Source organism: Capricornis sumatraensis, chromosome 18, assembly GCF_032405125.1.
Source record: "Capricornis sumatraensis isolate serow.1 chromosome 18, serow.2, whole genome shotgun sequence".
NCBI lineage: Eukaryota > Metazoa > Chordata > Mammalia > Artiodactyla > Bovidae > Capricornis > Capricornis sumatraensis.
Genome location: NC_091086.1, coordinates 46,400,938 through 46,428,763, shown reverse-complemented (window position 1 = coordinate 46,428,763; position 27,826 = coordinate 46,400,938). Strand labels below are relative to the sequence as shown.

Genomic DNA, 27,826 nt, shown 5'->3' with positions numbered 1-27,826 from the left:
AAACTTAAAAGCAGGAGTAAACTTTATGGGGAATAAAGCTTTATTTAATAAAAAGCATTATATTAATGTATTTCAAGTATTTTATAAATATATAAGCATTTTAAATTGACAAATATAACGTATCAAGTAAATTGAAAGGCAGAAAAACTGCCACAATTTAGTACAGGCAAACTAAAAATATTCCCAAATCAAAAACCACAATAACCATTTTCACAATTCCATCATTACTCTATAATCAGTCCTGTTTCCTGATTAGAATAGTTAGACCACTGTGATACTGTTTTTTCATGTTTCCATGCACACAATTTTTTGTATTATACTGTAAATGCAATATTCAAATTCATTTGCATTATGGGGCTTGGAACTTAGAGATTAACACTAAGTTTATGAATTTCAACAATATTATCTAACTTAAGCTGAATAATCTCTTTCTGGCTGAACCCAAGTTCTTTAAGAATCTGTTCAGTGTGTTCTCCTACAAAAGGATCCCTTTTGGTCGAAGGGAGAGCTGGGGTGTTGGACAGCAGAGGAGCAGGGCGGGGACTCACACGCTGCTCTGTATCAGTAATAAACGAGCCCCGATCTTTGTTGTGACCATGATGGATAACCTCTTCAAAAGTCAGCACAGGAGTCACGCATGCATCAGTACCGTTAAAGATCTGACACCACTCTGCCTTTGTCTTCTTTGAAAAGATATCTGCAAATTTCTTCTTCATTTCTGGCCAATCCTTTATACTCATCTGATTGGGAAGTTCATCAGACTTTAGCCCAAGTCCTGAGAGAAAAACAGAATTTCTTAAATCAGCATGCTTTGGGTATAGTAAATATAATCAGTGCAAATGAGTTTTGAACTCATCATACTTGCCCCAAATGGGATATTTTATAAGAATTCTCAAGTGAGTCAAGAGAAGAAATTTAAACTCAACTTGAAGTTGGAGCCAAAGCTGGAGAAGGCAGTAGTGTAACGGGATTCAAAACAGACTTTCTAAGTCTTTGCGAGATCTTATTATTTACATTTCATCAAAAGCAGTCTATTTTTAATTGCCTAGTTTCCAGAAATCAACTTCTTCCCTCTGAGAAGTTTTTCCAAAAGAGACTTCCTCATGAAGTTATTATCTGCCATGTGTGTGCTAAGTCACTAAGCTGTGTCTGACTCTTTTGTGATCCCCTGTAGCCTAGCAGGCTCCTCTGTCCATGGGATTTCCCAGGCAAGAACACTGGAGTGGGTTGTCATTTTCTTCTCCAGGGGAATCTTCCTGACCCAGGAATTAAACCCAAGTCTCCTGCATTGGCAGGCAGATTCTTTACCACTGAGCCACCTGGGAAGCCCAAAGACACATGCAAATTGTTCCGACAGCACACATGAGAGCAAGTTATCAGCCAGCCAGTCAACAGGGGACACAGAGACTTTTTCTCTCTCAAGTACAAAGAGTTCTGAAGGGCCCCTCAACACAAGGGGCAGAGAAGATGAAAGGATTTGCCAGGGAATATCACAAGAAGGATGGCTTCTCCAGTCCATGACTTCATCTGTGCTCCCTTCATTGACTACAGGAACCCACCCCTGTAGATACACCCCAACTCCAGTGCTGATTAAATTATACCCAAAGGGCAACTTTGCCTTTGGGGTTTGGTGTAACTGTCATTTTTATTCTCTCTTGTATAAGAGGGTTTCTCAATTTAAATTATGCATAATATTTTGCATAAGTTTAGCCAAGTTAATCAAGCAATTCTCATTTTTTATCATCCTTTCCTTATCTACCATGTTGAAAAACAATGACCAATAATTGTAAGCTGCTCTGAAGATGCAGAAGTGCCTACAGAGGTAAGAAGACAGGAATACTATAGGCTCTTCTTAGAGTTTTGAGGGATATAAGGCTATAAGAACTCACATAATTCTGAACAGCTGTGAAAAAACACCTGTGCAAATACATTGTTCTCTGTAGCCACCTGTCCCATTCAAAACCAGGAAAGATATAAAGCCATAGTTTCAGATTGACCACAGTAATCTATGAAGAAATATTTCTAAGGCTGTCTTTCACTTTGCTTTCTTCTTCCTGATTGTCCCAAACTCTGTGATTAAGAAGCATATAAAATGAGCAGTCAGCCAAAGCACTTAAGTAGACCACAGCTAACTGCTGGAAACATACACGCATGCTTTTATAAAGTTTTCTTTTTTTTTAATCATAACGCGATCAGAATCATCAACTAAAACTGGAGCCAACAGTTCTCCAACAAACACTAAACCTAAGGTTACACAGGTTTTGTTAAGGTACACAGGTTTGTACACTGGAATCAGTTCAGTTCAGTTCAGTTGCTCAGTCATGTCCGACTCTTTCTAGAAATCAGAACACTTCCACCCCTGACTGTGACACACCAGCTGTGTCAACACGGCTGCTATTTAAAAGGGTGAGGCTGAAGATATTTGGTATTGACAAAAAAGGATGTCTTTGCTATATTTTTTAGTTAAAAAATTATTAATTATAAACTTATATGATTATGTATTTTACAAATTATATAAATATATAATATAATGTATATAATTATATAAACATTATAAAAATTATATAATACAAATACATATATTATACAAATTATAATATATTTATATTATATAGATTATTTTAAAAATTTAATTGTGTCTGTATGTGTACAGGGAAAATTCGTAAAGGCCACATTCCAAACTTCCCTAAAGTAGAAGGACATGGGAGAATTTTTACCTCTTACCTTATAAATTCTGTGTTGTTTACACTTTTTTCATAAAAAATACATTATTTTGAATTTTTTCATTTTTTAAAACTGTGGTAAAATATAGAAAATATAAAATTGACCATTTTAGCCACTATTAAGAATACAGTACTATGTTATTAAGTACATTCATATTGTTCTGGAACCATTATCACCATTCATCTCCAGAACTTTTCATCTTTCCAAATTGAAACTGTACCAGCTTCCCTGGTGGCTCAGATGGTAAAAAATCTGCCTGCAATGCAGGAGACCCAGGTTCAATTCCTGGGTTGGGACGATCCCCTGGCGAAGGGAATGACAACCCACTCCAATATCCTTGCATGAAGAAATCCATGGACAGAGGAGCCTGGCGGGCTACAGTCCATAGGGTTGCAAAGAGTTGGACACAACTGAGCTACTAACACTTTTACCCATTAAACACTTAACACTCTATTCTCTGCTTCCCCTAGTCCTTGTTCAACTATCTGTTCAAGTTCCCACTTTTAATTCTTTTGGAATATATAACCAGAAGTAGAATTGCTGGATCATTTGGTAATTCTATGTTTAATTTTTTGAGGAGTCACTATATCATTTTCCACAATGGTTGTACAATTTTACATTCTTACCAGTAATGCATGGGGTTCCGATCTCTCCACAGCCTCACCAACACTTATTTCCTGGCTTTCTTTTAACAAGTATTTTGAAATTTTACAGCAACTTAAAAAAATTCTCTATTGCCTTTACTACAAGAATGTTATGTCATGAGAGTCTCAGTATCTTCAGATTTCTTTGCCCTGGAAAGCATTAGGAACATAGCACAGAGGAGTCTGAGCCTTACAAAAACCTTGTGTATTTATGCTCAGACACGGAGAGCTAAATGAAGCTATGGTCTCAAAGATCTCAAAATGTACGGTGAAATAATATATTAACACTAACAAAAAAATCATTACAGATGTGGGAGTTTGTCCAAACCACTCTGTTCTATCGTTCTTCTAACTTACAGTTAAGTTAGTGAAGTTAATATGGTTGATCACAGAACGCATTCTGATGCTTATAAAAACCATCATTCCAGCTATATACAGACTACTCTGAGCAGCATTTTGCATCTGAAAAGCTATCAAACATAAAACTCCAAACTTAAAACTGGAAGATAAATGTGCTGCACCACATGTGCTTGTCACACTGCTTCAGCATATATTCTAAAACTTCTTAGAAACCAAATGATCTGTGAAGTAAACTTTAAATTCACATTTCACAGGGACAAAATAACTTCAGTCCAATTATCAGTCAGGGCAGAAGGGATCCCAAATTTTTCTGCTAACCTGTAGCAACATATCAGTAAGACAAGAATCTGCAAGAAAGGTGAACCACGGAAGCATCAAGTGATGGGTGACATATCCCAACAAACTCTCACTTGCCAAAGTCTCTCTGTGCTCTGGTGACCCCATTATTAAGTACCAGGAGGGGCATCTATCCATCAAGGAATAAAAACTGGTAGAACCAGCAGATCATTTCTAGGCAGAACAGACTGTGGCCATGCAATGGGCAAGGTAAATATCCAACACTACTGAGTATGGGCTTCCCAGGTGGCACCAGTGGTAAAGACCCTGCCTGCCAGTGCAGGACACGTAAGAGATCTGAGTTCGATCCCTGGGCTGGGAGGGCCCCCTGGAGAAGGGCATGGCAACCCACTCCAGGATTCTTGCCTGGAGAATCTCAGGGACAGAGGAGCCTGGCAGGCTATGGTCCATAGCATTGCACAGAGTTGGACACAACTGAAGAGACTTAGCACAGCACTGAGTATGAAATGTAATAAAAACACTGAACACCCACAAAAAGGATTATGATCTGTTTAATCTGAGCTATTTTATAGACCTTTTTAATAAAACTACTTGTCAATTTAAAAGATGGGGGAAGTGCCTCACAATATAATGATGTCCAACATTAGGCTAATTATAAACTGGATATATACATATAATAAAAGACATCATGAACTTCACAAGACCCCAAAATAGAGGCTGGAAAACATCCACAGAAAAGAAGTTCCTGAAAAGTTACTCACCGTTGATCAGCAGCTCATAGAACTGGGGCTCTAATGCTCCGACAGCCATGAATCCCCCGTCGGCTGTCCGGTAGGTTGTGTAGAACGGTGCTCCGCCATCTAACACGTTCTGTCCACGGGGCTGGTCCCACAATCCTGCTTCTTGGGTTTTCCACAGAAAAGAACTTAGATATGCTGTTCCTTCCACCTTTGAAGAAACAGAATGCAATGTGAATCCAGGTAATGCAACTATACAATTTATGACTGATTCCTACTTGGGTTTTTAAAAAAATGTTTGTATAAAAATGTTTATCTTAGAATAAGAAGGATTATACCTAATAATACAACTTCTTTGATATTTTGAGAAAGTGAATTAGGACAGGTTTATGATAGAGCTCCTGCACTATTCAGATCAGGGAATATTGTTCAGAAAAGACTTCAAGGAACTACTTCTGCTCTTCCTTTCAAATAAGATTGGCAGAATGTTGACAATTTTTGAAGCTAAGTGAGGCTAGCTTCACTAGTAAGCTTCCTTCACCATTAGGAAGCTAATTATATATTCTCTTTATGTTTATATATGTTCAGGATAAAAAAGCTGAAAATAAAAAGTTTTTAAAAAATCTATCATCTGATCTCAATACTTATAAACACATACACACAAACACATGAAGCAGATCACATTTTAAAGGTAAATCGCATGACAGTTATATTTAGTTGATTCTAGTTTTGATACCAAGCACAAGAAAAACAAATATGAGTATTTAACATATTTTAACTTTAATTATCACTAGAAAGTTACAGAATAAACATAACAACATGGATGGCAGGTGATAAGGGTTTTCTGAGTATAGACAAACTGGTTTGGGAATGCCAGCTCCCCACTAGTCCTGAAATAAAATGGATTCACACCTCCGGTATGATTGTCATGAGACTGGATGCACTGAGCTAACTAAAGCACACTTCCCTATGCTTCTGGCAGTCCAGGAAGAAGGCCAGCAAAACATCCTTGTCTCTGAGGTTACTAATAGAAAGGCCCCATTCCAACCTTGAGCATGGGATTTCTCACAGATTCTGGCTATGAAACAAACACAAAATTTAACAGGCAAGAAGACTGCAGTGGGTTGCCGTTTCCTCCTCCAGGGGATCTTCCCAACCCAGGCATCAAACCCTTGTCTCCAGGGTTCGCAGGTGGATTCTTTACCACTGTGCCAGTTGAGAGCCCATCTTTAGACATGTCTCAGTTTTCTCTTTTAGCTTGAAGGAGCTCATGAACACTTGAATCCATGGATCTGACATTTGCTGTCACCAAGTAGTGGAGTTAGTATAAGTGGCCTTTGGTGGTGCTGTTTTTTGAAATGAGGTTACACAGATTTTACAGTCCCCACAGTTATACCTACACACACAAACACACATGTAGATACATCTCACACACACACACACACATATATACATTTACTCTCTTTTGTACACTGGATGTACTGATGAGTATTGAAAAAAGACGTCCTGTCAGTGTTATGGGTCTATTTTGGGTCACTCAGGATACAAACAGGCTCTAATCTAACTCCACCTTTACTGGGCGCCATAGAAGGACACAGGACAAGACACAGCAATTATAATCCTTAGCTCACCAAGAGGCTGCCGAGCACACACCTTTCTTCCCCCTTCATCCACGTGCAGCGTATGCTGCCACGGATGACAGCCCTTGACACAGGGAAACTGCAGCCTCAGTTTCCCAACTTTTTATATTATTCTCATCACATAGGCAATGGCCTGCATGCCAACATGCAGTCCCCCAGGTCAGAAGTGTTCCCTTAGGTCAGGAGTAAACACAGTAAAACAGACCCCACATGCCATGTGCGTGCATGCTGTTGCTTCAGTCCTGTCTGATATCCAGACTCTTTGTAACCCAATGGATTAGAGCCCACCAGGCTCCTTTGTCCATGAGGATTCTCCAGGCAAGTATATTGGAGTGTCGTGCCATGCCCTCCCCAAGGGGATCCTTGCAACCCAGGGATCGAACCCAAGTCTCAGGCATCTCCTGTGGGTTCTTTACCACTAGCGCTCCCTGGGAAGCCCTAACTCTACAGTTTCTAAGGGAACAGTCTGATGAAGAGATGACTCCAGGTCATCATGGGCAGGCCTAGGTCACAGACTCTGCTGCTAAAATCATTTGGAAACTATCCATCTAAAAGAATAAGATGTATGTCCCCTCCAATCAGCCTCCTCCTTCAGTGGTTCCTCCCAGGGTACCAGAGCCACCATCCACTGGGTCTTCTAAGTCAGAGATCAGGGAGCGATCCTTGATTCCTTCCTCTCCCTCCACTGCCAAATGTGAATTGTTAAATTCAGACCTATTCTATCATTGACCATTTTAGTACTTGCCTTTATCTCTTAGTCTTGTCTTCATCAGATCCACTCTACAGCCTACCAGCAAAGATAGGTCCAAATGTAACCTGTATAGTGGTACTAGCCTGGGCTCTCATCCACTAGCTGTAAGAACTCAGGCAAAGTTCTGAATGCACTGATGAGTCTGTTGAAGAAAGATGTCCTAACAGCTTTATGGATCTGTGCTTAGTTGCTCATTCATGTCCGACTCTTTGCAACCCCACGGACTGTAGCCCACCAGGCTCCTCTGGCCATGGGATTTTTCAGACAAGAATACTGGAGTGAGTTGCCATTTCCTCCTCCAGGGGATCTTCCTGACCCAAGGATCAAACCCACGTCTCCTGCGTTTCCTGTACTATAGGTGAATTCTTTACCTGCTGAGCCATCAGGGAAGCCCTGTTACGGGTCTAACTGGGTTCAGTACCAATGTATCCCAGGAGAAAGGAATGGCAACCCACTCCAGTATTCTTGCCTGGAAAGTCCGCGGACAAAAATGCCTCATGGGCTGCAGTCCATGGGGGTCACACAACTGAGTGCACATGTGTGAGGGGTCTGGAGGGAGATGGGTTGGTAGCAATAAACAGGTAGAACTGGAAAAAAACAAACAAACAATGTATTCCAAGTGAAATTGCTGTTTTGGGGATTAGGCGAGATCACACAGGAGAAGTGCCTAGAAGAACATGAAGCAAGTGCTCCGTGCGTGAGAGTGAAGACACTGAAGCATCCTGACATTCGAATCTCCACTACACAGAGCAGCAGGAAGGGCTAGACTGGCCCATTTTATTTGAGCATCATCAAGAATCTCTTCTTCCTGCTAAAGGAGACCTCCTGAGCCCAGTTTTGAATGAAGATCTCTTAAAAATCACATTCAAAGCACGAGACACAAGATGGGGAAAATTGCTGAAACACAATGTAGTAATCAGGCGAGTCATGAACAGTTTAGAAAACTGACTCCACAGACGATCAAAATGTGACACTGGGACACATGTCAAACATATGAAGCTATTTTAAAGAGAAGGCTATCTTTGCTAACTTGGATTCAAATTTCAAATCTCAATTTATCTCCTGTCTTGTTCAAAAGAGGATTTGAGGCAGCCATGTATAAACCTTAGGAACAAACGCTAGGTTTATCATTTCCCCCCGTTATCACTTACCATGCTTGCATCGATGACCTGACCTTTGCCAGAGCGTGTGCGTTCAAACAACGCCATAATGATGCCCATTGTGCACATGAGGCCACCACCACCAAAATCAGCCAGGAGATTCAACGGGGCATATGGATTCTCACCACTTCTGCCAATTCTTGATAAAACACCTATACCATGGGAAAAAAAAAATGGAGGACCATTAAGGGTAAATTTAATGTGTCTTTTAAATTTGTATTTATTTATTTTTGGCTGTGCAGGATCTTCGTTGCTCTCTCTGGTTGCACTGAGTGGAGGCTGCTCTCTAATTGCGGTGCGTGGGCTTCTCATTACAGTGGCTTCTCTTTTTGCAGAGCACAGGCTCCAGGACACACAGGCTTCAGTAGCTGTGGCACGTGGGCTCTGTCATTGCGGCTCCGGGGCTCTAGAACAACAGGCTCAACAGTAAGCCTGTACTTTACAGGCTTAGTTGCTCCACGGCATATGGGATCTTCCTGGACCTGGGAGCAAACCCTGTGTCTCCTGCATTAGCAGGCAGATTCTTTACCAACAAGCCATCCCGTGGGAAATGGGTTAAAAATCCCATTTAATGTGTACTTTAAATAAATACCTGAACATCTTAGAAGGAAAACCAATCTCTTTAGCTACTAGTTCTAAGTAAAAATTAATATCTAATGCCTTTCTAAATCTAAACTTGTTTGGTATAAGATGGTTTTCCTTTTTTTTTTATGTCTTTATTTTCTTTAAATCTTTATTCCTACAAACATTTTCAGAATTCTACTGCTAAGTTTTTATTCACTGAGTTGTGGAGGGGAGAGGAATGGTTGCTATCCACTTAGTTTATGACTTAACAATGGTATAAGGCACTTCCATTCTTATTAGAAAGAGATGCAAGAAAATAAACACAAAAAAAGAAAAGGAATTGCATTTTTAAATAGATGTGAAAAATCAACTCTCCACTCACTCTTTTACTCAACCTTTAAATGTGTACACACAGAATATTTGAGACTTCTTTTACTCCGCAATATGATTCTTAGAAATCTAGAATTAGGTCATTCTAAGAGATCCTTATTGCCAAATTCAGACTTAAATTGAAGAAAGTAGGGAAAACCACTAAACCATTCAGGTATGACCTAAATTAAATCCCTTATGATTATACAGTGGAAGTGAGAAATAGATTTAAGGGACTAGATCTGATAGAGTGCCTGATGAACTATGGACGGAGGTTTGTGACATTGTACAGCAGACAGGGATCAAGACCATCCCCATGGAAAAGAAATGCAAAAAGCAAAAAGGCTGTCTGAGGAGGCCTTACAAATATGAAAAGCAAAGGAGAAAAGCAAAGATATAAGCATCTGAATGAAGAGTTCCAAAGAATAGCAAGGAGAGATAAGAAAGCCTTGCTCAGGGATCAGTGCAAAGAAATAGAGGAAAACAACAGAATGGGAAAGACTAGAGATCTCTTAAAGAAAATTAGAGATACCAAGGGAACATTTCATGCAAAGATGGGCTCGATAAAGGACAGAAATGGTATGGACCTAACAGAAGCAGAAGATATTAAGAAGAGGTGGCAAGAATACACAGAAGAACCGTATAAAAAAGATCTTCAAGACCAGATAATCACAATGGTGTGATCACACACCTAGAGCCAGACATCCTGGAATGTGAAGTCAAATGGGCCTTAGAAAGCATCACTATGAACAAAGCTAGTGGAGGTGATGGAATTCCAGTTGAGCTGTTTCAAATCCTGAAAGATGATGCTGTGAAAGTGCTGCACTCAATATGCCAGCAAATTTGGAAAACTCAGCAGTGGCCACAGGACTGGAAAAGGTCAGTTTTCATTCCAGTTCCAAAGAAAGGCAATGCTAAAGAATGCTCAAACTACCGCCCAATTGCACTCATCTCACACGCTAGTAAAGTAATGCTCAAAATTCTCCAAGCCAGGCTTCAGCAATACGTGAACCGTGAACTTCCAGATGTTCAAGCTGGTTTTAGAAAAGCCAGAGGAACGAGAGATCAAATTGCCAACATCCACTGGATCATGGAAAAAGCAAGAGAGCTCCAGAAAAACATCTATTTCTGCTTTATTGACTATGCCAAAGCCTTTGACTGGGTGGATCACAATAAACTGTGGAAAATTCTGAAAGAGATGGGAATACCAGACCACCTGACCTGCCTCTTGAGAAACCTGTATACAAGTCAGGAAGCAACAGTTAGAACTGGACATGGAACAACAGACTGGTTGGTTCCAAATAGGAAAAGGAGTATGTCAAGGCTGTATATTGTCACCCTGCTTATTTAACTTCTATGCAGAGTACATCATGAGAAACGCTGGGCTGGAAGAAGCACAAGCTGGAATCAAGATTGCCGGGCAAAATATCAATAACTTCAGATATGCAGATGACTCCACCCTTATGGCAGAAAGTGAAGAGGAACTAAAAAGCTTCTTGATGAAAGTGAAAGAGGAGAGTGAAAAAGTTGGCTTAAAGCTCAACATTTGGAAAACTAAGATCATGGCATCTGGTCCCATCACTTCGTGGGAAATAGTTGGGGAAACTGTCAGACTTTATTTTTCAGGGCTCCAAAATCACTGCAGATGGTGACTGCAGCCATGAAATTAAAAGATGCTTACTCCTTGGAAGGAAAGTTATGACCAATCTAGAGAGCATATTCAAAAGCAGAGACATAACTTTGCCAACAAAGGTCCATCTAGTCAAGACTATGGTTTTTCCAGTGGTCATGTATGGATGTGAGAGTTGGACTGTGAAGAAAGCTGAGTGCCAAAGAATTGATGCTTTTGAACTGTGGTGTTGGAGAAGACTCTTGAGAGTCCCTTGGACAGCAAGGAGATCCAACCAGTCCATCCTAAAGGAGATCAGTCCTGGGTGTTCATTGGAAGGACTGATGCTGAAGCTGAAACTCCAATACTTTGGCCACCTCATGTGAAGAGTTGACTCACTGGAAAAGGCTCTGATGCTGGGAGGGATTGGGGGCAGGAAGAGAAGGGGATGACAGAGGATGAGATGGTTGGATGGCATCACTGACTCAACAGACATGAGTTTGGGTAAACTCTGGGAGTTGGTGATGAACAGGGAGGCCTGGCATGCTGCGATTCATGGGGCTGCAAAGAGTCGGACACGACTGAGCGACAGAACTGAACTGAACTGAAGCGCTTCCCTGGTGGCTCAGAGGGTAAAGAACCTGCCTGTCATGCAGGAGACTCAGATTCTATCCCTGAGTCAGGAAGATCCCCTGGAGAAGGGAATGGCAACCCACATCCAGTACTCTTGCCTGGAAAAATCCATGGACAGAGGAGCCTGGTGGGATACAGTCTATGGGGTCACGAAGAGTTGGACATGACTGAGTGGTTAACACTTTCAAGATATGTTCGTACAGGTGAAAACCATGGGATTTTTCTAGTATTCACAGAATTTCTAAAATCATGCCTCAGTCAACAATTCACAATAAAGTAAGGGGGTACCAGAATCAAACTATTAATATATCTTTGCAAACCACAGAGCAACCATTTCTACTATCAATAAGTCTCTTACTTCTTAGCAGGGGCTTGTTTGAGAATTCACTCCACAAACATAGTCAGTAAATGTTACTAGTGAGTGTATTACCCCTCCCTGTGTGTTAAGGCAGGGGAAAGTGAAAGTGTTAGTTGCTCGGCTCTTTGCGGCACCAGGGAGTGTAGACTGCCAGGCTCCTCTGTCCATGTATTCTCCAGGCAAGAATACTGGAGTGGGTGGCCATGCTCTCCTCCAAGGGATATTCCTGACCCCGGGATCAAACCCATGTCTCCTGCTTTGCAGGCAGATTCCTTACAATCTGAGTCACCAGAGGGAGGCTGACAGTGACTGTTCCAAGACAAACCAATCTTTTTTAAAGAAGTACACGCTCTTTATTAATTCCAATAAATATTCCAAACTTCACCTTTAAAACATTCTTTCTAATAAGTGTAACTGTAGATCTTGACGGGGGGGAAAAAAAGAGTGTAGAGAAATTGCTTTTTTTTTCCAACATACCTGACAAAGCCAAATAGTTGATGTCATGTCCGGCTGCCTTGGAGAACCTTCCTGACTGGCCGAATCCACTCAACCTGCCATAGATAAGCCTTGGGTTCTTCTTCTGCAGAATCTCTGGACCGAGCTGGAGTCTTTCCATTACCCCTTAAGAGAAAAGTTACATTTTTTTTTTTGAAGACAGCATGAACTGAAGATGGGTATAATCCCTTCTTTGTGGCAAATATAAAATAGCACTTTTTTGCAAGGAAAATTGATAACATTTGTTGTGAGTTTATAGTGAACGTATTGCCAGTAATTAAGAACCCAGACAGTGAAGCCCCCATTTCTGGAATGTGTGGCAGATCCCCCCACCCCAAGAATGCTATTTCCCTTCAGCACTGCCCTACATCCCTGCAGGCATACCCAAGCATCTTCAGATTGGACATGCCATCCCTTCAGTCAGCCCCTTCAGAGTTTCCCCAGTTTGCTCCTAAGTAATTTATTAGAAGTGGTCTGTTCTTTTGGAAGTTACTCTAGGTCTTTAGTTGATCAAAAATTCACTTTGGAAGCTGCTTTTCCTTTCAGGACCTCTTTTATGTCTATGCCTGCATGGGTGCCTGCTATACTTTATGCATGTATATATTCCATCTTCCCAAACAGCTCAGATGCTCCTCTGGCACGATTCATGCCTCATCTGTTCCCACAGGCCTTTAACATGCCCAGCAGTTCCTCTACAAAAAGACTCAGTATAAATATCTGGTGGAAGAAGGGTTAGCAACAACAGCATTTAATTGCTCTTATCCGCGAGTACAGCTGACCCTTGAACAAGGCGAGTTTGAACTGTTTGGGTCCACTGACATGCAGTTTTTCAAAAGTAAATACTACAGTATTACACAGTCTGTGGTTGATGGATGCCGAGGAACTGTGAAGAACCACTGTAACTAAAGTACAGGTTAGCCCTGGTTTGTTCAAGGGTCAATCAATATTTATTCTGCTAAAGCCAGGGAACCTAAGGAGTCCTGGGGTTAAAGACATAAAATTAGATAATAAAACTCACTGACTTTGTCTCCACAAAGCTATGATAAGTTACAAAAGGATTCTATTCCTAGACTGGTGGTTACCAAGGGGGAAGGATAGGAGAAGGATGAATTGGGAGCTTGGGATTAGCAGATGCAAACAAGTATATACAGAATGGATAAACAATAAGGTTCTACCATATAGCATAGGAAGCTCTATTCAATATCCTGTGATAAACCTGTGATAAATGAAAAATATGAAAAAGAATATATATGTAACTCAGTGGCTCTGCTGTACAGCAGTAATTAACACAACATTGTAAATCAACCATACTTCAATAAAAAATAGAACTCTATTTCTCTAACTAGAAAAACATCAGCCTCAAACCACTCCAACACCCCCTGCAACTAGCTCCACCTCTCCCCTAATACTACAACAAATTATTTACCCATGTGGAGTCTCCTTCAATTTCAAGTTGTGTATTATTAAATTATAATATAATCCTAATTACTAAATTATTATTGTTGTAATCTCAGATCTGAGGGTGGATTCGTTCACATATTTAAATACACCTGGTGCCCCACATAGCTGATTCATTCCCCATTTGCTGACTTCCAGCTATATACCAAAGCTTGGGATTTGTACTTGAGCAAGAGCAGGTGTCTGAGCAAAGATCAAAGCGGTGCTAGACCCAAACATCAGCTTTAAAAAGGCTGTTACAACTGTTATCAACGAAGCTGCAGCAGGCGTGCAAAGAATCCGGAAGTTACAGAAAGGAAGAAGAATGATGGGACTGATGATAACTGAAAGCTGGTGGTGGAAAAGGAAGACTTGGGAGCCTAGACAAAGGTACGAGTTTTTCATTCAGGCAACTGGGTGGACATTGGTTCTATTCACTGAAACGATACAGAAAGAGAAGAGGACATTTTAGTAGGGAAGACGTGGGACTGTTTGGAATATGTGCAAGCTGCAGTGGCTAGGAGACAGTCAGATAGAAGTGGGCAGAACTTGCCTATTCTGGAAGTCTGTGGCTCTAAAAGAAGGGGGCACAGTTATAGACTTGGCCATCACCTGCCTATAAAAAATAAAAACAGCAGAAATGGATAAGGGCTGCAAGAAGCAGAGTGTAAAGGAAATTGAGCAGAAGCTGGAACCTGAACCCCAGCATTTAAGGAAGCAGGTGTTAGCCTGGCTTTACCCCGGTAAAGCAAGCTCCAAAATTTATCAAAGTTTGACTATGAACCTACATGCAGTTTTCCAGGGAGAGAATCTATGGCTTTCGTTTGTTTCTCATAGGGTTCATGACCTTCACGTAATTAAGACACGCAAATGGAAAAGAGTAACTCAAAAAAAAGAGGGGGAACTTGGGAAGGAGTCAGAGGTATAGGAAAAGTGGGGACAACAGCATTATCTCGGACTCCAAGAGTGGAAGATCGTCTCAGGGGGCGAACGATCAGCAACATCAAATGCAACAGCAAGGTCTAGAAAGGGACAGAAAGGGTTCAGGTGGCAACAGGGCAAAGGTATGCTGGTAGGCTGCAGTCCATGGGGTCCCTAGGAGTCGGACACGACTGAGCGACTTCACTTTCACTTTCATGCATTGGAGAAGGAAATGGCAACCCACTCCAGTGTTCTTGCCTGGAGAATCCCAGGGACGGAGGAGCCTGGTGGGCTGCAGTCTATGAGGTCGCACAGAGTCGGACACAACTGAAGCGACTTAGCAGCAGCAGCAGCAGCAGCATGCGGGGTGCAGCCCCAAGCGGTCGGGCGCGGCGACCTCCCTTCTGCGGGGACCGTCCCCTCTCTGGCCCCGCGTAGGGGCAGGAGGCTCACCGGGGCGGAAAGGTTCCAACAGCACGTCCGCCTGGGCGCACAGGCGCCGCAGCACCGCGGCTCCCCGCGGCTGCTTCAGGTCCACCACCAGCGAGCGCTTGCCTCGGGCCAACCCGCTCGGGTCTCTGCGGGCGCCGGGTCGGTCCACACGCACCACGTGAGCCCCGAAGTCCGCCAGGACCATACCGCAGAAGGGAACCGGGGCCAGGCCGCCGAGTTCCACGACTGTGATGCCCCTAAGCGCCATGGGCCCCGCGTCTGCTTCCCAAACCGAAGAAGCAGCAGCTGCCTGAACTTCGACCTCTACAACCTAGCATCAGCCCTGGGCGCACATTCCCTCCCTCGTGGCCCCGCCCCCACGCGCCTGCGCGCAGCCGCAGAGCCTGCGAGCTAGTGCGTCTTCGGACCGCCTCCAGATCTGGGCGGCTGTTAGTGGACTGAGGTGGCTTAGATTTTAAAATTCTGCTGCTGCTGCTGCTAAATCGCAAACTCTAGGGGATCCTAAATTGTGCCCTAGGGGTTGACCTGGGGGGATGGGGGATGAGAGTGGGGGTGGGACCCATGGCTGGCCCTGGATGTCTCAGGATGGTTTTACTTTCCTTGCAGTCCCAGCCGCTGTGCTCTATGGACCCGTTTATTACCTCTCTGGCCTTGAAAAACATGAAAAATACATAAATATTTAAGAATAATGTTAAAGTGTTGTTTTTAGCTTCTCAGCTATCTGGGGTTAGTATCCTGTGTTTTCACAGCCTGAGTTTCCTCCCTTTCACACCGAGGGAGTGACTGTAATCCCATGACTGTCAGAAGGAAGGTACTCTTTTCTTTCCTGAGCTGGTTAGGCTCACCAGCTCACCTTTGGCAATAACTACAATGGAAACCTTCGTTTAGTGACATGGCAGGCAATGTGCCAGTTATGATTATTCACCACCCACAAAAAGCTTGTGTGCTATCATGGAATATAAAAAGCACGTGTGAGCAGGTGGTGCTCATGAGAGACAAATCTGAGAAGTTTAAAAATATTTTTAATTTGTCACCTGCCATCTCTACAATTATAGTTTGGAGTTTTTAATTTCAGTGCATTTTAAAAGAACAATAGAATAAGAACAAACAGCCCACTCCTTGCGGTTTGGAGTCTCCAAGAGCTAGGGAGAGACTTTAACAGAGAAAAGTTGAGGCAAGGGAATTATTCATTGACTAGATGTAATTGCCTAGTTGACTGGATTTGTTTCGCACTTTGATTTCTGGACTCTCAGACCAGGTTAGATTCCGCTTGCGTACAGAGGATGCCAGGGCATGAGAGCCACATCACTCTAATGGCTTCCTTGTTTTGTTAGCACCTATTTGTTCCCTCTAGCCCCTTGTTCAAGCATAAATTTTCTAACCCAGCCCTCTTTTATTTTGATTTTGAGAAACTTAAAAGGGAAATGTCTAAAAAATACTCTAGCAAACGCCCATAGATGGAGGTACTATTATTTCATAGTGACCCCCAGTCTAAAAAATAAGCAGTACAGATATTGCTTAAGCTAACACCCATGATTAGATTCACATGAATCAGATATCTTACCAGAATTAAGCTTTACTAATAAGGTCAAAGATGCAGCTCGTAGAGATATTCTCAGACAAAGCTGAGGTCCTGGAAATCTAACGACACTGCAGGCCCTTCTTTCCTGCATGGGCAACATACTCTCTGTTACTGATCTCGAGAGGCAGCAGTGAACGGTCCTGAAGAGAGATCTTAGCTGCCTGCCTAGGAATTGAACGTGGGTAGTCTGGCAATGGTGCCCCACTCCAGTACTCTTGCCTAGAAAGTCCCATGGACGGAGGAGCCTGGAGGGCTGCAGTCTGTGGAGTCGCTGAGGGTCGGACACGACTGAAGTGACTTAGCAGCAGCAGTCTGGATGAAAACCAGGACTCCTAGCCACCAGATCATCAAGGTGTTAGAGGCCAGAAGCAGCGGCCCTGACTCTTTCTCCCATTTGAAAGCGAGAATGCTTCAAAAGAGACAAAAACTGTGAAAACAGGTACAAAGTTTATTATAAGAGACACAGCATAGCATGTGGGAGAACGTTCAGAGAAACAGTTTATTTATTTAAGACTGAAGCCAGGTGGCGCAACGGTAAAGGATCTGCCTGCCAATGCAGGAGACACGAGAGAGATGTGTGTTTGATCCATGAGCCAGGAAGATCCCCTGTAGTAGGAAATGGCAACCCACTCCAGTATTCTTTGAAAAATCCCATGCTCAGAGGAGCCTGGAGGGCTACAGCTCACAGGGCTGCAAAGAGTTGGAGGGAAATGAGCACACACACAGGCAGAGATACAGACCCAGAGAGAAAGGGTGTGGGCCTCCTCTCTCATGACACATGCAGTAGTGAAATGATTGAAATCAATTATAGAGGACAGGTCTTCCAGGTCTTTGTTTACCTTTGGCCGGTTATCTCGTTTCTTTTTTCACACTTGACTGGTCCTAGGACCCTCTCGAAAATGGGTGCACAACTCTTTGTTAAGATGGATCCCACCATGTAGGACTGTGGGTGCATGTCTACTCATTATGGGGTAGCAGCCCCTCCCTTGTTGACCTCCAAGGAGGCTTCCTGTGCATGTGCAGACAGGGAAGTTCTCCTTGACCTCAAGAGTGGTCATCTTATCTCTTTACTTCTGCAGAGCTCAGCTTCTGCCATTAGCTTTTTCCTTGGACAAAAATTCAATTTTACTCCACTTGACAAATAGCAGCTATCCAACCTTAGGGCCCATCAGTCTCCTACCTTAATACAAACTGAATTGTGTCTCTTTAAAATTCATATATTTAAGTCCTTACCCCAGTACTGTGACTGTATTTGGAGACAGAGCCTGTAGAGGTAATAAGACAAAAAGAGGTCATATGTGTGGGACCTAATCCAATAGGACTGGTGTCCTTATAAGAAAAGATTAGGAAAACACAGACCAAGGGATGACCATGTGAAGACATAGCAGAAGGCAGCCCTTTGCAAGCCAAGAAAAGAAGCTTCGAAAGAAAGGCGTCCCGCTGACCCATGATCTTGGACTTTTAGCTGACAAAACTGTGAGAAATTAAATTTCTGTTGTTTAAGCCACCCAGTCTGTTAATTTTTTCTGGAATTCCTTGCAAATTAATATATTCTCAGATCCACGGTTACAGATGAGGATCTAATGAGGTCTCTAATGAGGTTCTCAGATCACCAAACAGACTATTTTCTATTCTAGAAAGTTACTTAGCCATGGAACCATGTTTCCTAAATTCTGGGTTTATTTAGCATAATCAAAGGAGATCCAACCAGTCCATCCTAAAGGAGACCAGTCCTGGGTGTTCATTGGAAGGACTGATGCTGAGGCTGAAACTCCAATACTTTGGCCTTCTCATGAGACGAGCTGACTCATTGGAAAAGACTCTGATGCTGGGGGGGATTGGGAGCAGGAGGAGAAGGGGACAACAGAGGATGAGATAGCTGAATGGCATCACCGACTCAATGCACATGAATTTGGGTAAACTCCGGGAGTTGGTGATGGACAGGGAAGCCTGGCATGCTGCAATTCTTGGGGTCGCAAAGAGTCGGACAGACTGAGCGACTGAACTGAACTGAACTGAATCAGTCTTGTGACCAGGGATAACCATTAAGTCTATTCAATAAGTAAATTCTCTTAAGCCTGGCATGTTGCAGTTTGTGAGGTTGGAAAGAGTCGAACATGACTTAGCGTCTGAACAACAAACTTCTTCTTAGCAAATATGATTAATTTATTTACCTACAGTCCAGTGGAGTCATGTGCCCTTTTCTTTGGCCTCCAGGGCTTCCCTGTGTACTAAAGAGAGTAAATAGATCAAAAGTCAGCTGCTTTCAACTCTTTCCAAAGCTTCAGTTCAGTTCAGTTCAGTTCAGTCGTTCAGTCGTGTCCGACTCTTTGCTACCCCATGAATCGCAGCACGCCAGGCCTCCCTGTCCATCACCATCTCCCAGAGCTCACTCAGATTCACATCCATTGAGTCAGTGATGCCATCCAGCCATCTCATCCCCTGTCATCCCCTTCTCCTCCTGCCCCCAGTCCCTCCCAGCATCAGAGTCTTTTCCAATGAGTCAACTCTTCGCATCAGGTGGCCAAAGTACTGGAGTTTCAGCTTCAGCATCATTCCTTCCAAAGAAATCCCTGGGTTGATCTCCTTCAGAATGGACTGGTTGGATCTCCTTGCAGTCCAAGGGACTCTCAAGAGTCTTCTCCAACACCACAGTTCAAATGCATCAATTCTTCAGCACTCAGCCTTCTTCACAGTCCAACTGACATCCACACATGACCACTGGAAAAACCATAGCCTTGACTAGATGGACCTTAGTTGGCAAAGCAATGTCTCTGCTTTTGAATATGCTATCTAGGTTGGTCATAACTTTTCTTCCAAGGAGTAAGCGTCTTTTAATTTCATGGCTGCAGTCACCATCTGCAGTAATTTTGGAGCCCCCCAAAATAAAGTCTGACACTGTCTCCACTGTTTCCCCATCTATTTCCCATAGTGACTTATAATTACATGATTATTCAACTTAATTAAAAACATTCTAAAATAGTACATTTAACAAAAGTGGGTTTATTTCCATGTAATGCTTATTACATTTTTCTCATCTCAGTTTTATTTAAAGCCAGGTCAATATCTTACTCTAAATCACTTTATTAGTAATGCATGCTCTTTAGATATAAAGTCCTTCTGGGAAACATGTAACATTCAGTTATCTGTTGGCAATGCACTTCAAGGAAAGTTTTGAAATTTGGTAAAAATAAACTTCAACCCATGACCCCATACTAAGGTGAGGTGGGAGAGGGAAAATATACACAAAAATCACAAAGATATTACAGTCAAGCACCTTAGAGCTAATATCCATTTCACTTTAAAATAGCATTGCGTATGGATTCAGGAAGAATTTCAAAATATTTGGAGATCAAAAGAAAAGAGTCAAAGACTGACATGAATTTGGAACACATTAAATTAGCTAACAGGGTAGCTCTCATTCATTATTTCCATTTCTAGCTATAGGGGTAATCAAATACAAGTAAATTTACAGTTAAAAAGCTTTTGTGAATATTCAAATTAAAACAGAAAATAAATTTAAGGGTTTGTTACTTCTAAGGGAATTCATTATGTAATATTTGTTAGATGGACATCTCTGTAGCGCATTTTAAATATGATTCAACATCAAGATAAATTCATATTCCAATAATTCTTTGCTTAAAGTTAACTCTTTGGGGTTCTATCATCAGAATTTATGGCACATTCTCATGAGCATAGTTTTCGTGGAAAATTTAATCCTTTGAGAACTGATTTTGGGGGAGGAATAGGCAAAAGTCTAGCTGTATGGATGCTCCATGAAAATGGATTAAATATGGTAATCAAAGAAGTCATATAACTTTTTAAAATACACAGATTTTAAAAAAATTTTGGCCCCACTATGCAGCTTGTGGGATCTTAGTTCCTTGACCAGGGATTGAACCCAGGCCTGGCAATAAAAGCACTGAGTCCTAACCACTGGACCACCAGGGAATTCCCATATAATCTTCTATTTTTAAAAAAGCTTAAGCAATTTTATTATATGTCTGCTGAGTGAAATGCCCTTATATTTTGTACACATCAGTTTGACTGCATATGACTGGGTTTACAATTCCTTAAATACTCCATGCCAGTGTGTGTAAAGAATATTAGGCTAATTTCTAAGCTGACAGAAAAGTAGGTGATTACATTTGCACAATATGAACCTGCGCTCACTGCAGGCCAGAGTCAACAGAGCTCTATCGTAATGTAAAAAATGCAATGGAAAAAGAGTCCATCTGATAATCTCAACCTGATAAGCCCAATTTTGGATCATAGGAAAATTCTATTTCCAAAAATAAATGCCATTAGAAGTCAAGATTTAATTATAGCAGTATCCTTATGAAAAAGGAGTCAATTATTTGTGAGCATTGTGAATACTTCTGCTATCTAAAAGCTATCTGGAATTACTAAAATATATCTACTTTATTCATGAATATTGACCCACTGGATCAAAGTGTTACTCCCCAGTTTAGACTTTACAAATATTTCTGGTACCTTGATCCAGGCAAGTGCCCCTTATTCTTTTCTTGTCCCCATCATAATCACTGCACCCTATTCTCTGAAATGCTCCAAAGAATAAGGAACCCCAAACCTTACAGCTTCCTGAAAGCTGTTATTAGAGCACCCAAAACTGACTTTTCTGATGGGAACAATCATTTCTAACCTGTATGAAGAGAGGAATTCTCTTTTAGGTGCCTAGAAAAGAGCAATAAATGTTGCTGGGTATATTAGTCAAGGTCTCTTGGTAAGACTGTTTTGTGGTTTATTCTTCTGAGCCCCTGAGTCATCCCACATTATTGATGTAACTGTACTGTGATTAGCAATGTAACCAATAAAAATGTTTTTAAATACAACATGTAGAGCCATCGGCTCTAAAATCCCTTGGATCGTGACAACACCATCTCAGCTATAAGTCTTCCCCAAAGTGGAGCTGGTCTATTCATAGTTTTACTTAGTTTCGAAGAGCAGGAAACCTGCAAAGGTAGAGAAGCGCTGGTGGTCCCCATGAAGAGCACCATTGCCCATTCTCAGCCACACCTCATCCCCTTTGGCCAGCTTCAGCACTGCATGGTTGCTGGATGTATCTGATTTCCCCTTTGTTTCATAGCTAGAAGGAAAAAGAACAAGCACCAACTACTTAGTCTTTGAAGAGAACAGTCAACTCTTAACCAAAATCTATCCCCCTTCTCTCCCATAGTCCCATACATTTAGGTACAATCTGGATTAAATTCTCTAAATGACACGTGAGCAGAAATTACATGTGCCACTTTTAGAAGTGGCCAGTAAAACTCCCACAGACAATCCCCCTTGATCTTTCCTCATTACGACTGTGTGGAATGCTAATAACAATGACCAGAATGAACTTGGAAACCTTTTGTTGAAGCCTGAGTGCTTGAAGATTGTGGCATGAAAAGGAATTTCTATCATGTTCAAGCCCTTGGGTCAATGTTAGAGCAGTTCAATACACCTTAACTAACAATAGAATTTGTATCTAAAGAAGTGTGCTGCCCTAACCCAAACTAAAACATGTTGCATCAGCTAATGGTCAGGGATGGAGCAATGAGGAAATAGATATTGTGGGCTTCAAACCTGGACATCCTCGTCATGTTAGAGAAAACCATTTGGGAAAATGTGGTGACTTGGAGTAGAATGTCTGATGCATCAAAGCTTGTTCTTCTTTCCACCTTCTGACTGTGGCAATGATAATGACCAGTGCAAATTTGGGAGTCAGTTTTACAGATGGCAGAAAAGCTTTTACCAGCCCACATCCCTCAGAAACCTGTTGGAGCAATCCTCCATCCAACTTCCATACATTCCCCTCCTCTCTTTCTACCCCATTGTTCCCCAACCTGGAACCAACCAAGAAAAATAGAATTCTAATATGTTCAAGCCACAATCTTCTAGATCTCTTTGTTGTAGCAGTTTCACCTATCTAACTCATCTTTTCTCTTTTGGCTTTTCAAATACCCCATCTTACTAGAGGCCAGGTTCCAAAAGAAAGAAAAAAAAAAGATGGCAATCCCCATAAATCATCAAAAAAAAAAAATAGATAGCAAACAAAAAGTTTTTCACAGTTTCTCAACATCCATTTATTTAATTATGGGAAAGGTGTTGGCTCTCTGCCTCTTTTCTACATCTTAAGCTTACGTCAGAGCAAAGTGCATTTTTTCTTTTTTGTATGGACTTTTCTCCAAGGAGCCTTAGGGCCAGGTTGCTAAGATAAACATCAGAGTTGCAGCACAGCCTAAGGAGGGAGACTGGTTCCCAGCTCTTAATCTGCCAGCTCCAGGGATGATGAAGGTCATCAAGAGAGCTAAACTCTAGGCAAAGGGAGCAGAGAGTAGGAAAGGAGAAGGAAAATCTGAGAGAGAAGGAAAGAAAGAAAGAGTTAAGAAAAGAATGCAAATAATTAGTTATGATGAGCGCTGCTAGTAATTAGCTCAAGACCTCTTATCAACCTGTGTATGTTCAAGTTTATCAGATTCACTGCCCCACAAAGAGTAATGGTAATCTGACCATATACTGGTGTGTGGGAGCTCTGGATGACAACAAAGTTTGTGCTGATCTCTGTTGAATCCTATTCACGTCCTGACATTGGCCATCCTTTGAGCAAACAATGGCAGCATGGATACTTACGATAGGAAAGACCACTTACCTGTACATGCTGAAGACCGTGTTGCCATTGTGCATGAGGTATACGTACACTTCCTCAACATCCTCATGCTTCATCATGCTGAAGGTGAAGAAGTACACACCTGGAAGAGGCAGATGCATCCACATTTTTGTTAACTATTGAACACTGAGGACTGGGACTTCACATTCATGTCACTGGACTTCACATTTCATTTGTTGCTATTCTAAGTGGTATGTAGGTTCTTTTTAAAAAAAATTTTTTGAAAGTGTAAATGTTACTTGCTCAGTTCTGTCTGACTCTTTGCAACCACATGGACTGTAGCTCACCAGGCTCCACTGTCCATGGAATTCTCCAGGCCATTTCCTTCTCCAGGGAATCTTCCTTTCCCAGCAATTGAAACTGGGTCTCTTGTATTGAAAGGAGATTCTTTACCATCTGAGCCACCAGCGAAGTTCGTTTTTTGTGTGTTTTGGGTTTTTTTTTTTTGGCTGTCCTTGATCTTAGTTATGGCATTCAGGATCTTCAATCTTCATTGCAGCACGTGAGATCTTTAGTTTCAGCATGAGAACTCCTAGTTGTGCCATGCGGGATCTAGTTCCCTGACCAGGGATTGGAATTCAGGTCCCTGAACTGGGAGCACAGAGTCTTAGCCACTGGACCACTGGGGAATTCTCGATATCCCATGGACGGAGGAGCCTGGTAGGCTGCAGTCCATGGGGTCGCTAAGAGTCGGACACGACTGAGTGACTTCACTTTGACTTTTCATTTTCATGCATTGGAGAAGGAAATGGCAACCCACTCCGGTATTCTTGCCTGGAGAATCTCAGGGATGGGGGAGCCTGGTGGGCTGCCTTCTATGGGGTCGCACAGAGTCAGACACGACTGAGCGACTTCACTTTGACTTTTCATTTTCATGCACTGGAGAAGGAAATGGCAACCCACTCCAGTATTCTTGCCTGGAGAATCTCAGGGATGGGGGAGCCTGGTGGGCTGCCTTCTATGGGGTCGCACAGAGTCGGACATGACTGAAGCGACTTAGCAGCACCAGCAGCAGCAGCAGGTTCTTCTTGGCCTTTATTCCTATGAGTATCCATTTATCTGCTTGCACCTTCAAACTCCTTTAAATTTTTATGAGACTTTCTCAGTGCATAGAATAAGGTATAAAAGCCTATCCTTTAGGTTTAGAGTAAACATCAGCAGCACCTTCCTCAAAACATATATGGACACAATAGAGAGCCCAGCATGGAGGCACCCGTGGGCTTCTGTGGCCTGACAAAATGACCCAAGGACAACACTGCTATTAACCAAAGATAAGGAAGTCATATAGCACAGAGAAATGTTCATCACTTCTGATGGCTGCAGCAATTTCTCATGTTATTCACTGTAAGTAGGTGAAATTATGTACAATAAATAGATTGAACTTTGAGCAGCATGACCTTGCTACTAAAAATATGAACTTTTCATTGAAAAAAAAGACCAACACACTTTAAAATATGTTAGTTTTCCTGTAAGGGCCTAGGGTTGCTAATTGAAAGCAACTTAATATACCTGATTCACTTTAAATACCAGTTTAGGAAATACTTTTACTGAAAGATTAAGAGGAATCCAATAGTAGAGAGATGACTGAAAAGGAAAATCTTCCTAACTTCAAATGATCTTGGTTTTGAGAGTGCATTTTAGAAAGATGAATGAACATAAAGTATCACATTCTTATTGATTACCATGTTACATGTTTAAACGAATGGCCTTGCCTTAATGCATTTGAGCGGCTGTAACCAAATATAACCAACTGCTCGTGCTCAGTTGCTCAGACATGTCTGACTCTTTGTGACTCCATGGACTGTAGCCTACCAGGGTCCTCTGTCCATGGGATTCCCCAAGCAAGAATATTGGAGTGGATTGCCATTTCCTCCTCCAGAGGGTCTTCCCAACCCAAGGACTGAACCCGGGTCTCTTGCATCTCCTGCACTGGCAGGCAGATTCCGCCACTGTACCACTTGGGAAGCCCCAAACAGACTTAATAGCTTAGAAATAGCAACAGATTTATTTCTCACAGCTCTGGAGGCTGGAATTCTAAGACCAGGTTAGGGCCCTCTTACAGGTCACTGAGTTCTGGTTGTGTCCTCTCATAGCAGAATGGGTTAGGGAGCTTTGTGGGGTCTCTTCTCTGAGGGCACTAATTCCATTTATGAGAGTTCATTGTGATGCCTAACACCATCACCTTGGGCATCAGATTTTCAGTGTGTGGGTTTTGGGGGAACACAATCAGACCATAGTATACTTTGTGAAAGAAAAACCCAGGATGGGAGAATTATCAAATTGAAACTTTCTTGTGTAGCAGTTGGCAGTAGTCGGAATCCATCTGAGACATGGAACAGACATGGATTTACCCAAGACTGTTGTATGCTTGATGTTTGGGAGAACTGAGTTGTCCAATATCTCATGTGTCATTTTCTAGAGTAATCGTTCTATAATATTAAAGTGCCTACAAATCACCTGAGCATCTTATTAAACCACCTACGTTGATGCACTAACTCTGGTCACGTCCTGGGTCGCTATATTTCCAGCAATCACCTAGCTATGAGGCTGCTGCTGGTCTATGGACCACACCATGAAGTAACATGTTACCACAGGACTCAGCCTTAACTCATCTGTCTTAACCTATACTCCAAAGCATGTAAGCTTTGCTCTCCTCAGTCATATGGGGTTTCTGCATTTCTATAGCCTCTCCTACTCTTAGCCCCAGATGTGGCTATACAAGATTAGTGGTGGCCTTCCCAGATGTGCTCTGTCAGTAGATTTAGGGAGGTCCCTGGGGGATTGCAGTTCCAACAGTATTAATTTAAAAAAAAAGAGGGATTGATTTGTTAAAGCCTCATATAAATTCAAGAGCTGACTCATCAGAAAAGACCCTGATGCTGGGGAAGATTGAGGAAAGAAGGGGACAGCAGAGGATGAAATGATTAGATAGCATCACCGACTCAATGGACATGAAAGTTTCAATTTGATAATTCTCCCATCCTTTACCACCTCTAGCAGCCACTCTAGGTTATTAGATAATGACCTTAGATCGTATTAGGTGATAAACTTAATAAAAGTTTGGCTAGAAGATAATCGCCACGTATTTTTGCCAGCCTATCTTCTGAAGCATTTGTTTTCATTATCCTGAAAAATAGTTTCCCTGGCAATAGAAGGGTTAATTCACGAGCTGCCAAACTGGTTTCTTTTGTACTGGGAGATCTAGTTGGCTCATCCTTCTTGCTGAGAGAGGCAGTTAATCAGTATATAAAGACCTGTGATTGATGTGGCATAACTTCAAAAGGTACATGGTTTATTTCTCGATGCAAAAGCCTCTTGGTCCCTGAGAAGCAGGCCAAGAGTCAGGCATATCCTCCAATCTCTCCCTGTTGCCCACCTGCTACATTTAACATCACATATCTGTACCCTAGAGCCCTATAGCGTCTCCTACTTCAGACTTTCAGTACCCTCTTAAAAGTGTGTTTGTGTTGAAGGGGCCTTTGTTCTAAAATGACATTGGTACCCAATACTTAGATTTAAATCAGCTATGAATTCCCTCCATTAATTCCTATTTCACCTTTTGTTCAAAAGTCTTCCAACATTGGCAATTACGTGCGTTATTATAAACTATACTCAGCAATTCAAATCTCCACCCAGGAAATTAAAACAGTTTCCAGTTGTTTGGAGAAAGAAATATTCTGACGTGAGGGAAAGGTATATATTTCACATGACAAGAAAATATAAGAACATTTAGAAGTTCAGAAAGGAAAACACAAGGCCCTTTAAAAGAGTTGGGGGCAGAAAGCAAGATTTACATTTTGAAGAATCAAGTGCTACAAAGCTTTTGAAAATTAGGAGGCCCCGAGAGAGATTTTTTTTTTCAATTCTAGTCTCTTGAGTTGGGCTTCCTCGGTGGCCGAGCAGTAAAGAATCTGCCTGTAATGCAGGAGACCTGGAGTGGGAAGAACCCCTAGAGGAGGGAATGGCAACGCACTTCAGTATTCTTGCCTGGAAAGTTCCATGGGCAGAGGAGCCTGGCAGGGCTACAGTCCATGGGATTGCAAAGAGTCAGACACAACTGATGTGACTGAGCAGGCACACATGCACTCTTGCGTTACTTAAGAACCCAAACCTGGCTGATTGTAGGAAGTATCAGTAAGCTCGCCTCCCATGTGGTATACATGAATTAGAATTCTTACAGTTCAGTAAGCAGAGTAATCAGCCTCCAAATAGTCCAAAAATAATCTTAATGGTGTAAAAATACACTGCATTTTAAAGTTAGTATCTTTCTTGTATTAACAATCTTAAATGTATCAATATGTATACAGTATAACCTTAAAGTCACACTTGTGTTGATTTAAAGGCTCAGCCTCATTACTGTAAAATCACAATTCATGTCATATTAAAAAAATCAGTAATAAGATAAATGAGGTTGTTTGA

General features: G+C 41.9%; 2 protein-coding genes across 3 annotated transcripts in view; both read right to left on the bottom strand.

Annotated features, from left to right (window-relative positions):
* Nucleotides 1–42: 42 nt before the first annotated feature.
* AMACR (alpha-methylacyl-CoA racemase) lies at nucleotides 43–15,443 on the bottom strand. Its single transcript, XM_068990616.1, has 5 exons — nucleotides 15,153–15,443; nucleotides 12,324–12,467; nucleotides 8,305–8,465; nucleotides 4,787–4,973; nucleotides 43–775 (listed from the first exon to the last, which is right to left on the bottom strand). The coding sequence occupies exons 1-5, from the start codon at nucleotides 15,397–15,399 to the stop codon at nucleotides 366–368; spliced, it is 1,149 nt and encodes a 382-aa protein (XP_068846717.1). The 5' UTR covers nucleotides 15,400–15,443; the 3' UTR covers nucleotides 43–365.
* Nucleotides 15,444–21,681: 6,238 nt separating this feature from the next.
* Nucleotides 21,682–27,826, bottom strand: part of C1QTNF3 (C1q and TNF related 3) — a 30,041-nt gene continuing 23,896 nt past the window's right edge. For both annotated transcript variants that reach the window (XM_068990716.1, XM_068990717.1), the window contains exons 5-6: nucleotides 23,390–23,489; nucleotides 21,682–21,841 (exon numbers count right to left, since the gene is read on the bottom strand). In XM_068990716.1, the coding sequence (XP_068846817.1) occupies nucleotides 21,682–21,841; nucleotides 23,390–23,489 (260 nt within the window). The remainder of the gene's footprint in view (nucleotides 21,842–23,389; nucleotides 23,490–27,826) is intronic.